This window comes from Podarcis liolepis, assembly GCF_965112155.1.
Source record: "Podarcis liolepis genome assembly, chromosome: 16".
Lineage (NCBI taxonomy): Eukaryota > Metazoa > Chordata > Lepidosauria > Squamata > Lacertidae > Podarcis > Podarcis liolepis.
Genome location: NC_139567.1, coordinates 40,372,019 through 40,385,772, shown reverse-complemented (window position 1 = coordinate 40,385,772; position 13,754 = coordinate 40,372,019). Strand labels below are relative to the sequence as shown.

Sequence of the window (13,754 nt, the reverse complement as noted above, 5' to 3'; positions counted from 1 at the left end):
CATGATAGGGAGCGAAGCAAAGGTAAAACTGGGGCTACAAATAAAAATGGCTCTTTTTAAGCCATTACTTGTGTTTGTTTACTTAATAAATATACCCTTATTAAAACATAAGACATTTAAGAAGTTTAAAATAAACAGTCTGCTGAAATTACATGTGTGGATAGGCTTGCTGGAACAAAATAGTTTTTAGCAGGCACAAAAAAATACATCAAGGTGCCTACCTAATAGCAATGGGCAGGGAGTTTCAAAGTGTAGGACCTATTTCTTGAAAGTGCAGAATGACTCTGATCTGGAACTTGTAGAAGTTCCATACTTTTATTTGGCACTGTTTGCAGCTGTGACTTTGCCTGTCCCATACCTGATGTTAGGTCAGTGTTTCCCAAACATAGGTCTCCAGCTGTTTTTGGACTACAGCTCGCATCATCCCTAGCTAGCAGAACCAGTGGTCAGGGTTGATGGGCATTGTAGTCCAAAAACAGCTGGAGACCCAAGTTTGGGGAACCCTGTGATAGGTGGTAGCTGGGTGTGGCTTGGCCCTGTGGCCAAATGGGATGGAGGGGCTTGGTGAGCCTAATTGGACCTATGGGCCAGTGATTCCCCTCTGCTACATTAGGAGCTGCGAATGTTACAGCAGAGACATGAAAAATGTTGGATTGAAGGGCTGTTTTATCTTTTATTTTGGCTTCCAGATTTTGTTGGAAAAGGTTTTTATAAGATTCAATAAAGAATAGTTTTTTCTCCAGCATCTATTCAGTGATATTAGGACAAATCAGAAGGATCCCTTTGGAGCAGCACGTGTCAATGTGGTCAGCCAGCTGTGGAAACCTTGGAACACACAGTGCTGCAGCAGAGTCGGTGAATACTGCCTAAGACAGAGGCCTCATCTGCACTACACATTTAAAGCATCATCATACCTTTTTAAACATCCATGGCTTCCCCAAAGAAGCCTGGGAACTACAACTTGTTAAGGGTGCTGAGAGTTGTTAGGAGGCTCCAATTCCTCTCACAGAGCTACAGTTCACACCTTCTCTGAGATGAGGGATTGACTATTAAACCACTCTGCAAATGGTAGCTCTACAAGGTGTATTAGGGGTCTGATAGTGGTATGATTCTGCTTTAAATGTATTGTGCAGATGGAGCTAGAAATTCATAACAAAGCAGTTGGGGAAGGGGAGGTCATACTGATTTTTCTGCTGACCAGCAGAGGAGTTTGCTAGCTTTGGGTTATAATAATGAGTTCAATTATAAACATTAGCATTTCACTTCTTTTCTAATGTGCTGTTTTTGTTATAATGTGGGGAGCTGGTGGCACTGTTTTATTCTTGCCATGTTTGTTGTGATTTGTTTTTTCTACAATGGCTAAATAATAGCGATTTTCTATTTTATATGTTGCCATAGCAGATGAGATCTCAAGAACCACACTCGCTTCCAAACTATCTGCAAAGAAGCAGGCGTCTTTGCATGAAGCTGGAGATGATGATTTTATAGTAGATAGGAAAAGGATTCGTTCATTAGAAACAGACCAGCAGGTGAGTAAAGTTTGCTGCTAGCAAAATTAATTCAGGTTTCCATCAGTCCAGTTATGGATCAGCACGTCAATTAAAAATGTACAGATTAGTAGGACGAGCCACAACCCAAACCAGACTGTTGATTGCTCTCCCCCCGCCCCCCCATTTCTCCCACAGAAGGCTGCTATTAGTTCAGCCTTGTATTTAAGCACTAGTCTGGTTGCTTGCAGTGACCAGGAATTGCATGCAGATGAATGAGCAGGTTTGCGGAGGACGGATGGAACATACAGGGTTGATCCAGACTTACGCTTGTCCCATTACTTTCCTCCAGGAAAACACAATCCTTTTGACACTTGCTGCAGTTCAGCGCTAAAGATTGGGTTTTCCCCAGCAAAGCAGTTGGGCAAACAGAAAACTGCTGAAAACTGTGTCCAAAAAGCATGGGATTAGCAGAAAACCACTTGAACCCATTCTTCCTAGTGGAAGTGTAGATGGGCCCTCCGTTTCTCCTTTGTACCTTTCAAAGAAATGAGGAGAGAAGCTGTTTCTTCTGTTCTCAGCATTTAAATTCAATTATATGTTCTCCCCCTGTCAGTGCCCAATGGGCTAATAATTTGGTTTTTAAAAAATAGGCTATTAACTTTTGGAAACTTATTTACAAGGCAGGATTAATTACAGGCATATCTTAAAATTAAAGTGCTTTATTTGAGGGCTGTCCGCTGATTTTTTAAAAAAGTGTTTGCGTTCGTCTGCCTTTTAATCAACTGACTAAATGTAAAGACAAATGCATATCACTGAAATTTTCTGAGATACTGGAGAAACTGTGCGATAACTGGACATAAAATGAATGAAACCTGCTAGTCATTTTGGAAGGGCAGGCCATCTTTATTATGTTTTGCATGCCTTGTTACAACACCAGAGCTAAAATGGTTTTAAAATGTTGTTCCATTTGACTCGCAACAATTAGAATTTCTGTTAATCTAAAATTCAGTTGATGTAAAATTTAGTTTATATTTTTTTCCTCCAGATACTGCTGATCTACAACTCTCATTATCCCTATTGTCCCTCTTTGCTGGGGGTGATGGGAGTTGTAGCTCAGCAACATTTGGAGGGCCACAGAAATTCCTCATCCCTGATCTTCCTGGTTAAAGCATGCAGCCTTTCTATTCCCCGAACATCTTAAACTGTAGCTGTGTTAGAATGTAGGTTCATCATAGCTAGGACAGAATTGGCAAAAAACTGGGGCACTTTGTGGGCACTTTCTTGAGGATGGAAAGGAACAGAGGCCGAAACTTATGGGGCAAGATGGATTTTCTTGCAGAGTAGATGACATTCCAGCCACTCAAAGGTTTTTCTACAAATACAGCCATCCATGCAACTACTAAGCATGATCACAGTTAAAGGACATGTTCCAGCCAGGCAAAAAGGACACAATAGCAGGGCTGGGGTGTGTTATGGTCTGGGAGAGGGGTGTGTGGCTTCAGGGGAGTCCCAAGGGCTAGATAGAGAAGCCTGGAGTGTGCATTTGGCCCCTGTGCCCGAATTCCCCACGCCTGCAATAGTTGGGTCCTAGCTCAGCAATTTAAGACCGAAATGGCAGAGACAATAGCAAACTAGACACGCCAGTAGTCTGACTCATGTCTTCCTCATTATGGAGTTTCAGTTACATTCTAGGGCGGATTCTTCTGATACAGGACCATGCTAACATCCAGCTGGCCTGGCCACTTTCCTAGGTGAACTCTTTGTCCTCTAGCAAATGCCTAGAATACTTTTCAGTGTCCATGACAGACCGGTTGTGGGGAAAGGAATCCCATCAATGTAGGAACTTTTGAAAAGCCGCTGGGTTAAAAGGAGACATTGTGCCTCCTACCTGAGTTTTATAGGCATGTTGGGTGTTCCTTACAGGCAAGGAAACGGCACCGGCTGTCCCAAGGAACCCAATTGGTTGATGCTCTGGAGGTTTACCGGCAGCAGAAAAATGGGGAATTGACTGTGTGCTCTGAAAAATCGGCCCCTTTCTCTCTCAAAACAGTAAGTATGGTAGCTCTGGATTCAAGAAGCAAAGACCAATTATGTTGTTGCAGAATAGTTGAGCATGGAAACCCAGGTGTTCTAGCTGGCCCACCTGTAGCTCCCTTTCCACCTGCTCCTGCTCCTTCTCGTGCTTTAACATTAAGAGGCTCTTACTCCAACAATGACCTTGGCAGGCTTGGTATTCAAGGCATCCCCTGCTTTAGAGTTTGCATCTCTCTCCTATGCTCTTTTATGTCAGTTTTTCTGGCCTCTGGATGTTTATAGTATGTACAGTTTTGTTTTGAAGAAAGTATCCTTTTTCTTTCTAGCATTTCATAGTCGACATTTCTTCTTGTGGAGGTTATATAGTGGTGTATATCACCTGAATGTTATTTGAGAACCGTTTTATGTTGAATGAATATAATGAGAGAGAATTGCCACTTTTGTATTGCCATGTTTCTTTCATACTCTGAACCACTTGCTGTTGTTGTTCACTTGCCACAGTGTCGCCCAGCCTTCTAATAGTGGAAACACGGTTTGGCTCAAAAATAAAAGTGGATGGATCCTTTGCTCTTGTACCCCCAGGAGGTTTACTTTAAGAACATTCTCCCCCTAGAGCTGTGTCTGTCTCCCATGTTGCTGGCTTTCGAACATCAGTTGGACACCTTTTTATTTACCCAGGCTTTTGCAGTCTGATAATAGCTGCTCAGGAGTAAACTTTCTATCTGTTTTAATGATTTGTTATAATGTTTTTTAGTTTGCTGTATTTTGATAGACACCCCCTTCAGCTCTTTTGAGGAAGGGAAATCTATAAATATTATTTTTTTTTATAAAAAAAGAGCAGTTATGAGTAAGTGATTGCCAACTCTGAAAAATGCCCAACCTCTTTCTGTGAATCAGTCTGTGTGCGCCTCCTACTTGGAAGAAGGCAATCCCAGTGCAGTGACTCATGCAGAGATACAATAGGCAGCCTTTTCTGATGTCAAGTAATTCTTAGGTGCACTGTATTGAGAGAGAAATTCAGTATTTCAGTTGCTCCTGCTGTAGAGATGGGAGGAAATAGCTTACCCCCTGAAAAGACTATTGGATAGATGTAGAGCAAAATGCTGGTTCTGGCAAAGATGTAGTGGGCAGCCTATTTTGTCAGTGGGTAATAGACTCACAGAACCTCTCAGTTTTATTTATTTATGTATTGGGGCGCTTGAGGCATTCACTGTGGACAGTTCAGGATTTCCTGGCTTATTTTTGCCAGTTTTTTATGTTATGTCAAAACTCAGTTCACAGCACTTGTAAAATGCTGCCTCTGAACACATTCTTCATGCTGTCTCTTTTTTAAAAAGTATGTTTCAAAAAGGTGGCCCAGGGATTTTTGTACCCCAGGCATGTGGCTAATTTGGTTCTTTGCCTGGGCTGGCTCGTTTTACGACTCCTCTTGAAGGGATGATAGGAACAGCTAAACAAGCGCATGGACTATTACTGACACGAGTAAGTACTTACTTTTTGTGTGTGCTGTGAGTTAATGACCTCAGCTGCCACAATGACTTAATAAGTTGGACAACTTGTATTGATTTTCATTGTTGCTGTTGTAAGTGTCTAACTGAAAATCAGTGACTGCACAATTAAGTTGCTTCTATAGTTAGCGTCCTTCTTTAGTGGAGTTGAGGGTTATGGGAAATCAATAGGGATTCCTTCAGCAAAATTGCTTCACAAGTAGTGACTTCAGATAAACCCTGTCCCTTTGGAATGTACAACAGCCCAGGCTCTCATCCAAGCTTTGAAGTGAAACAAAAAAATCAACTATTTCTTAAAAAAATAAAAAAAATCTCTTCTTGTTCAGACAAAATGGCAAACCATAGTTTACCTCACAGCAGAAAAGGAGGGAGGAAATCACCACATGTGAATAAAGGATGATGTGTACAAGTGCATGTGTCACTAAGGCTTGGGTAAATCGCACCAAACCATGGAGAACACTGAAGGCCCAACCCTTGTCTGCTGAGAATCTTGTCTAGGAGCCACACTGGCTTCTACTAGGCATTAGCTACACGCAAAATACGTTTGGATATCCTACTAAACTGTGGTTTAACCAGACGTAAACAAGGCTAGCCTTCTCCAAGGTTTGCATTCTCTCCCCTCCTTCTTTCTCCAGCAAGTTTGGGCTGCGAGTTTTGCTTATAGTTTTTGGCCAATGGCAGCTTGCCAAAACTATTAACTATGGTTCCTTTAAATGTGCCAGCGTCAAAAACCACTATTTGAAGTTGGCTTGCTTGACACCAGCCACAGCTAACGCACAAACTACAGAAAAACGCAACTAACTGGTTAATGAAAAGTAATGTGAAAGTAGGGGCGAGCCCAATAAGAGGCTGGACTCATTCACACCCTGCTGACTGTAGTTCAGTGTCACATCTGCATGCAGTCAATTTTTCAAACATATATTCTCAGTCGTAAGGGCAAAAGAAAGTTTTTTAACCAGTCAGAGCTGAGATTCCCAGGAAGCTGAATTCTACAAGCTGTGGTTCAATGTTATGTTTGGACTACCTCAGATTCTTTGAAAGGTTTTCTCTACAGGTGCGGAACCCAAAACAATGAGTTGTTTTTGAAACTGTGAAGGCCAGTTCATGCATGTTTCTTTGTCTTTGACACTAAGTGGTGCCTTGCATGTGGGAATAAGCAGTTGCAGGTATGCAAGCACAGATAAAACCTCCATCTTGTGTCTGGTCCAGAAGATGCAGCTAATGCAGAAGGCAGCAGCCAGACTGCTCACAGGACCAGGCTACTGGCAGCATGCCACTCTGTTGCCAGTGGTTACCAGTTTGCTACTGGACCAAGTTCAAAGTTCTTGTGTTACTTCACAAAGCCCTGAACAACTTGGGCCCAAAGCACCTTAAGGACCACTTGGTTTCTTATGCTCCGCCTTGATTTCTGAGATCTTCTAATGGGACATTTTTGGTGGTCCTGTTGACTCCCACATGCCAACAGATATTTGTCAGAAGCCACCACTGCTCCTTATTAGATGCCTTCCTAGAAACACTACTATTCAGGCAGGCCTTTCAAACCAGAGATTCTTTATCCAACTAACTTTTACTGATGTGCATATATATATATATATATATATATATATATATATATATATATAATCATATGAAAACATGGTTTATAAATCTTTAAATAAATAATTGAAGGTATCTAGAATCCTAAAATCAGCTGGGGCACGTAATACTTTTCAGTGGAGACAGCTCAGGTGTTTGGCCGAGAGTCACCAAAACGTTGGTGACCAAATTACATGACTTGGGTGTGTAAATGCTGCCCGTGGCCTTGGATGTTATGGAAAGCAATGGAAGGGGCCTTTCTTCTACATTACTGTGTAATATTCATGCTCGTTTCAGTGGAATCTTGTATGCTTTTAAAACCAGTTGGGGACGGGAGATCTTTTAAACAATTTTAAGTGATTTATTAATCAGAGCTCAAATAGCGTTCCAAGTTAAAGCCGTTTCTTTAAGTACTGAATAATTTTGAAATTCCATTAAATGCAAATGGGTCAGATTGTCTGCCAAGGTAACTCCATTGATTTTTTCCCCTTCACTGAAAGCATGTCAGCAGAAAAATCTGGCCCTGTGAATCAATGTATGAACTTTTAATAATATATGACACACCTACTGAACTCTCACTTGCGTAAATCTGTTTTGTTTAATACAGTGTAGGTGTATTGATTGGAATGCAGAGCATTCTGGGAAGGCGGAATGAGTGGCTCCTGAACTGTCTGTCTGTCTGTCTGTCTGTCTATCTATCTATCTATCTATCTATCTATCTATCTATCTATCTATCTATCTATCTATCCATCCATCTATCTAGATTGTTTCCTCCAATAAGTCACAGTGATGTAAAACAGCTATCTCCACTCCCCATTTTATCCTTGCAATAACCCTGTGAGGTAGGTTAGGCTAAGAGATCGCTCCTGGCCCAAATTCTTCCAGTGAGAGCTTCATGACTGAGTCAGAATTTGACCCCTGGTTCCCCCCGTCTTAGTCCAACACTATACAACACCTCGGCTCTTCTTGCTCCCTCCCTGGCTTCTTTAACCTTTAAAGTGCTAGTTTTATGCTTTAAAGCCTTAATTGATTAGGAACCAAGCTACTAAAGTCTGCTGCACCTATATCAGTCTTCCCGTTTTTTAAGATCAGAAATGGAGGCCCATCTCACCTGCCTGCTGTGCCAGCAGTTAGATTGGTGGGCGCTAGGAGATTGGAGATGGCCTTATTTGTAGTAGCTCCATGTCTCTGGAATGCTTTAGCATCTGGGGTCTGGCAGCCCCATTATTACCAGCACATTCAAAAGGCTCTGAAGACATACCTGTTTTTCTTTGAGGAGTACTTGTTGGATTAATGTTTTTTGTTGTATCTTGTTACTGGATTTTAACATTTTTAGGCTTCCTCTTCTGTTGAGCATTGCTGGTTTTATTTATTGTTTTGTTGTGCTCTGATTTATCTTCTAAGCCTCTCTAAGATGACTTTTGCTCTTAAAGGTGACTTTAAAATATTTGCAGGGAATCATTTTTCTGTAAAGTGGTTCAGTCCATTCTACCACCTCACTGCACTGCATGGGTGGGTATGTGTGTACATGTACACACACAGATGGAATAACAACCATTCCCACTGTAGCTTTACTAGACAAATGGTTGCTATTCAACCAGATTTACTCAGAATTAGATCCATTGAAATTAATGTACCTAACATTCATCCTCATTAATTTCAGTGGATTTAAAATTTATATTGCGCTCATCACTAACAAAAAAAGTTTTTTTGCTAAAAAGAAGAGGATCTATACCTGTTTTAGTGCACAATAATTTTTTATTAGTGTACAGAAAAGCTTTGTAGAATTTAAAATCTGCCAAACTCTGTGGTATTTCATTGTCAAGAACTCTGGAGCCCAGCAGGGGGCACTGTTGGTTTTCAGATGCAAACGCTTAAAAAGAACCTGAACAACATCAAACTTCAAGTTCTCTTCTGAATTACAACAGAAATCCATGATTGCTGAGCCAACTACAGGTTTCTCTCTCTCTTTATATATATATATATAGAGAGAGAGAGAGAGAGAGACAATAAACCACAACTTAGTGATATTTATGTATGCAGCACTTTAGCCTGTTAAAATGAGCTTGTGGATTATAGAGCAAGAGTAAAGGAAAATTGCCACCTGTGGCAGAAAGCGGTTTCTGCTTTGAAGTGGAAGTTTTATTAGGGCAGTTTCCATTCATGAACCTGACTGTAACAATTTATTAGGTAAATCGAACTTTTGAAATTGTAGAGGGGCTGGACTTGTGTGTGGCTGTAATTTTTGGATCATTCAGAACTCTTATTTTTAAAAATTGGTGTGAAGAAGAATGGGCCTCTTATCTATTTGATTTGATTTTTTACCTGCCCTCCACTATGAAGTCAGAGGGTGGGTTTGAACAATATGATACATAATATCATACACTAAAAAAACAACTAAAACAGTTTATGCAAGCAGTTCCCAAAATGCCCTCCTCACACGACATGAAAATTGCTGAGGGGGAGCCTTGGCAGCCCAGTTCATGATTTTTCTGCCAGTTGTTGCAATTGTGCTCGATGCTGTATGATTTTTTTTTTAAATTACATTACATTTCTTCTTTTTATATATTGTATTTTCTATTGATTTCTAATTCTAATGTAATAAAATACAGTATATTTGGGTTTTTTTAGTTTACAATATCCGTGGTTTATGCAATTATAAAAATAAAACAATTCCAGACAAAAGCAGCAATAATATAGGTCAGGGGTGGCCAACTCCCAAGAGACTGCGATCTACACACAGAGTTAAAAACTGGCAGAGATATACCCCCTTTTTAGGGGTTCAGGTCAAAGTTGTTGAGTTTTTTTAGGGAGAAGGGAGGCACCATTTTTATGGGCTGCAGGCTAAAATGTTGAGCTTTTTTTAGTGGAGCCAAAGCTGTTGAGCTTCTGGGGGGAGCAGTGATCTACCGCAGACATCCAGTGATCTACTAGTAGATCATGATCTACTTGATCTACCTGTTGGACGTGCCTGATATAGGTTAAATGAAACAGAAGAGATGCGTCCCACAAAAATACCTGAGCTTATGCACCAAGGCCAGGATAAATAGGTGTATCTTCTGCTTCTGGCAAAATGTTGGTGCTAGACACACTTTGGTAGGGAAGGAGTTCCACAGTTTTTAGGGGCTGCCACAGAGAAAGTGCTCTCTTGGCATCTGAACTCTCTTGTTCTGACTCACAGAGAAGTACAGTCATACCTTGGGTTGCGAGTACTGCAGGTTGTGCGTTTTCAGGTTATGGACCGCGCTGAACCCGGAAATACCGGAACACTAAATGTCGTCAGGCGCGTGCGCAGTCGTGGCGCTGCAGGTTGCAAACGTGCCTCCTGCATGGATCACGTTCGCAAACCGAGGTATGACTGTAAAAATAAGGGTTGGAGGAGTGTGGGTGTGCCTGCTTTGCAAACCTTATAATTGTGTGATTAGTGTCCCTCTCCAGTTTGGTGAACACCTTGCTCTGTTACACATGTACCATATCTTCCTGTAAAATGTCAGAATTTGAGGCCACTGTCTTTCTTTGCAGATTCTGTATTGTGAACCTTATATGTCCAAAATATGTGCATAATAAGCTAGTCGCGTTGTCTGCTCAAAATGTGAAAGTTCACAAGACTCAGGTTTCAAAATCTGTTTAAAGTGACTCTTGAACTAATGAAAAAGTTAATTATAATCCAGTTCTTAATCATCTTTTTAGATAAAGGGCTTGATTATTTCAGGTTGGTACTACAGAGCCAGAAGAGGAAAAAAACTGACTGTACTTAATTAGGTGGATAGATTTTTGATAATGAAACTCGGCACCAAACCATATTAAATCTGTAGAGTAGGCAGGGCCTAAAGCTTGATCCTTCAAAACTATTTCAGTGCCTTAAAGCCCAAAAGTTGGTTTTCTTTTTTAAAAATTAATTTTGTAAAAGACAGGGCTACAAATCATAAATAACCAACAGATGAGAGGTAGGTAAAAATAAATAATTCGACATTTAATCTGCTTATTTTGTCTTTCTTAACAAGTTTCATAGTGTACAGCACAGAGCTACCAAGAGACTGGTCACTGATCTCCAATGTCCAGTCCTAGCAGCAAAAAAATTGGTGGGTGCATACCTTGCTAGTTTATTTAGGGCCTCTGTGTCTAATTTATTTATATTCTTAATAAAACAATACCAGACTGGATTAAAGGTGCCTCTTTTAATATCCCTATGTCTGGAGCCCTGGCAAGCCACCGCTAGTCGGTTTAGATAATACTGAGATAGATGGACCAATGGTCTGACTCAGTATAAGGCAGTTTCATGTGTCTCCCTATCATGGACTTCAGATACTACAAGTGTGAAGTCTACCCACTGCTACTCTAAACCAGGGCTGGGCAGAAGGTAGATCTCTGAATGATTGGCAGTAGATCACCAAGGATTCCCAACTCCCACTGGTTTAAAATTAGCAATAACCTCAGCTCCACCTCAAAATTAGGGGTGTTGCTGGAGCAGGAGGAATCAGGAGTCGGTCTTTTGTGAAAGAGCTGAGAGCTCAGTTTTTCAGACACTGAAAACAAATTCATGGGCTGGAATACACTTGAAGGTGCCTTGCTTAAAGCACATGCCTAGCTTGCTTACTAAGCCCTGTTTTGTACTTGGCTCTAATGTGTAGATCTTGGGAGTTCTAGGAAAAAACAAGGTAGCTCTTACAAGCTTGAAGTGTGCTCACCCCTGCTCTACACGACTAAAATTTGCGATTGAGAAGTTCTTTGTAAGGAATGCTTCACACTATTAGGGCAGAATTCAGCTGGTGTGATATTGGGTACTCACATCCCTCGGAAGTGCAGGAAGGGAACATTGCAGGCATGGAGAAAGAAAAGGAGGTGGTCTGAATAATCCCTGTACCCCTAAATTTTCTGTTCATAAAATGGGTAATGTGTTGGCAATCACATGCGTCATGCAGGCATGCTTGTCAGGCAGCTGTGGGTGTGTCCTGTGACTGACCGTATCATGAATTTCTTTTGTAATGTGTGAAACTGCCCCTAGTCACAACATTTACTTTATTTTTGTATGTTGACTCATGTTCTCATGTACTTAACTTGAAGACAATATCCTGAGGGCATTCCAAAGCTGCTGGGCTCTTCCTAAAATGGGAGAATAGAATGGAATGACAAAAAGAAAAGAAAAGAGTAAATAAGCATTTCACATTTATTCCCTCCCTCACTGCTTCTGGTATCTGAAGAAGTGTGCATGCACACGAAAGCTCATACCAAGAACTAACTTAGTTGGTCTTTAAGGTGCTACTGGAAGGAATTTTTTTATGCTTCAATAAAATGTAGGAAAAATCTGAAGCTGAGTCAGACCATTGGTTCATCTAACTCAGCCTTATTTAGACTGACTGACAGGGGTGCTCCAAGATTTCAGACAAGGTCTTTCCCCAGCTCTACTTGGAGATGCCTGGGATTTCCTGCATGAAAAACAGAGGCCCTGCCATGAAACTATGACCCTTCACCCTCGAGTCCAGCATTGTCTACACCAGGTTAATGGAAGATAATGGACTACATGTCCCGCAATGTCTGGAGGTGTTGCAGGTTTCCCAACCCTGGTCTATGCTACCTGGCATTGCCTTCAGATAGGAGTATTTCCCAGCTTGATCTGGAGAGTGCCAGGGATTGAACCTGGGGCCTTGCACGTGCAGCAAGTGTTCTACTGCTCACTGCAGGGACAGGGAACCTGATACCCCCAAGATGATGTTCGGTTTCAACTTCCATCAACCCCAGCAAGTGTGGCCAATTGGTGATGGATGATTGGAGTGCAGTCCAACAGCACACAAAGCCACAGCTTTCCCCTCCCTGATTTATGGTATTCACTCAGACACTGCACCAAGTGACACAGTGCAATTTCTTTCTAGACATTTTGAGGGATTCCCCCCCCCCCTAACATCTTTCAGCGACCTGCTCACCTCATTCTGCCCTTTCTGTTGAAATGAGCTTCTGGCAGTGACTCTACAGTGTGGTTTGCAGCTCAGGGAAAGGAGACAAAAGCAAGAGCCATGATAAAGGTAGCCTGGGTAAATTTTTGCTCTTATTACCTTTTGATCATGCACAGTGGGTGAGCATTGTGTCTGCTGTGGTGTTCACTGACAATATGCCCTTTTAACGGATGTTTTTCTTTCCCTTCTGCTAACAACACATTACAGAAGCAAGGCCCTTGCATAGAGCCCTTTGAATATACATATGTGTTGGTTTTGGAGATCCTACTTAGTCCTTAACCCAGAGGGCATGTATTTCCAATGGAACAATTAAAGCATATTTGTTCAGTTGAAAGAAACCATAGGTTGCGTAAGGGGGGGGAATGGAGTGGGGGAATCTTTTTGAAAAGAATTGCATTTATATTTAACAGTAAAAGGGCACTGAGCTTTTTGTTTGGGCCTGACCTTTTATCTTAAAAGGGTGCTTTTTGTTTTTTTGTTTTCTTTTTAAAAAAGGGAGAGACCTTTGTGTGTAACTGATGACTGGCAGCTTAGTAAAAGCAAGACTTCAAACACAATTGGTGTAGTTCAGTAAACACAGCTCAGCTGCACATCTTTATATATTTAAACTATGGCAGCCCTGCAGATGAAAGCAAAATAAGTTGCTTGCCGACATTTCACCCTGTGCTGTCTCACTTACCCACATACACTTGTATTAGTTGTTTGCAGCACATCCATGGAAAATAAAGAACTAGTATGCCTGATCACTTAGAGATGTTTTTAATTGCTGCAGGTGAACAGGTAAAAATGCCTGTTAAGAGGCTTGAACTGTGGTCCTTTGTACCAGGGCTTTTTCACTGTTCTGTTCTTATTGGAGTGCACTCGGTTGCATTTGAGGTCAATCCTGAGAATCTACCTGTCTTTTGGAGGTCATGTATTGATGCTGTGGGAAATTATTAAGCCCTAGAACTCTGTGGATCATCCCTTATGTGTTTTCCTCACCTCCTTCTCCCCCCCCCCCCGCTGTTGTTCCAGGAGTTCAGGAGCTCCTATAAATCTGTTCTGAGTAAAATAGCATCTTAGTTTGTGGGGTACCTGTGCACTTCCTATTGATTATTTGATTTCTTTTCCCTTTATTGACTGTCATGCCAACTTTGGTCATTTAATTAGACCCTGCCTTGTCTTCCTGTTCCAGAGAGTGGGTTGGTTTTTTTGTT

At 41.3% G+C, this 13,754-nt stretch overlaps 1 protein-coding gene and 1 long non-coding RNA gene across 22 annotated transcripts in view; one reads left to right on the top strand and one right to left on the bottom strand.

Moving 5' to 3' along the window:
* Positions 1-13,754, top strand: part of BRIP1 (BRCA1 interacting DNA helicase 1) — a 225,737-nt gene that overhangs the window by 9,658 nt on the left and 202,325 nt on the right. For 20 of the 21 annotated variants that reach the window (XR_014520059.1, XR_014520060.1, XR_014520061.1 and 17 more), the window contains exons 5-6: positions 1,399-1,529; positions 3,414-3,539. Coding sequence is in view for 12 of the 21 variants with exons in the window: in XM_083479765.1 (XP_083335891.1) it covers positions 1,399-1,529; positions 3,414-3,539 (257 nt within the window). In the remaining 9 variants the exon portion in view is untranslated. The remainder of the gene's footprint in view (positions 1-1,398; positions 1,530-3,413; positions 3,540-13,754) is intronic. The other variant, XM_083479766.1, reaches the window with a different exon arrangement.
* LOC310695546 overlaps positions 1-13,754 on the bottom strand; it is a 205,723-nt gene that overhangs the window by 158,660 nt on the left and 33,309 nt on the right. The gene's annotated exons all lie outside the window — the stretch shown is intronic.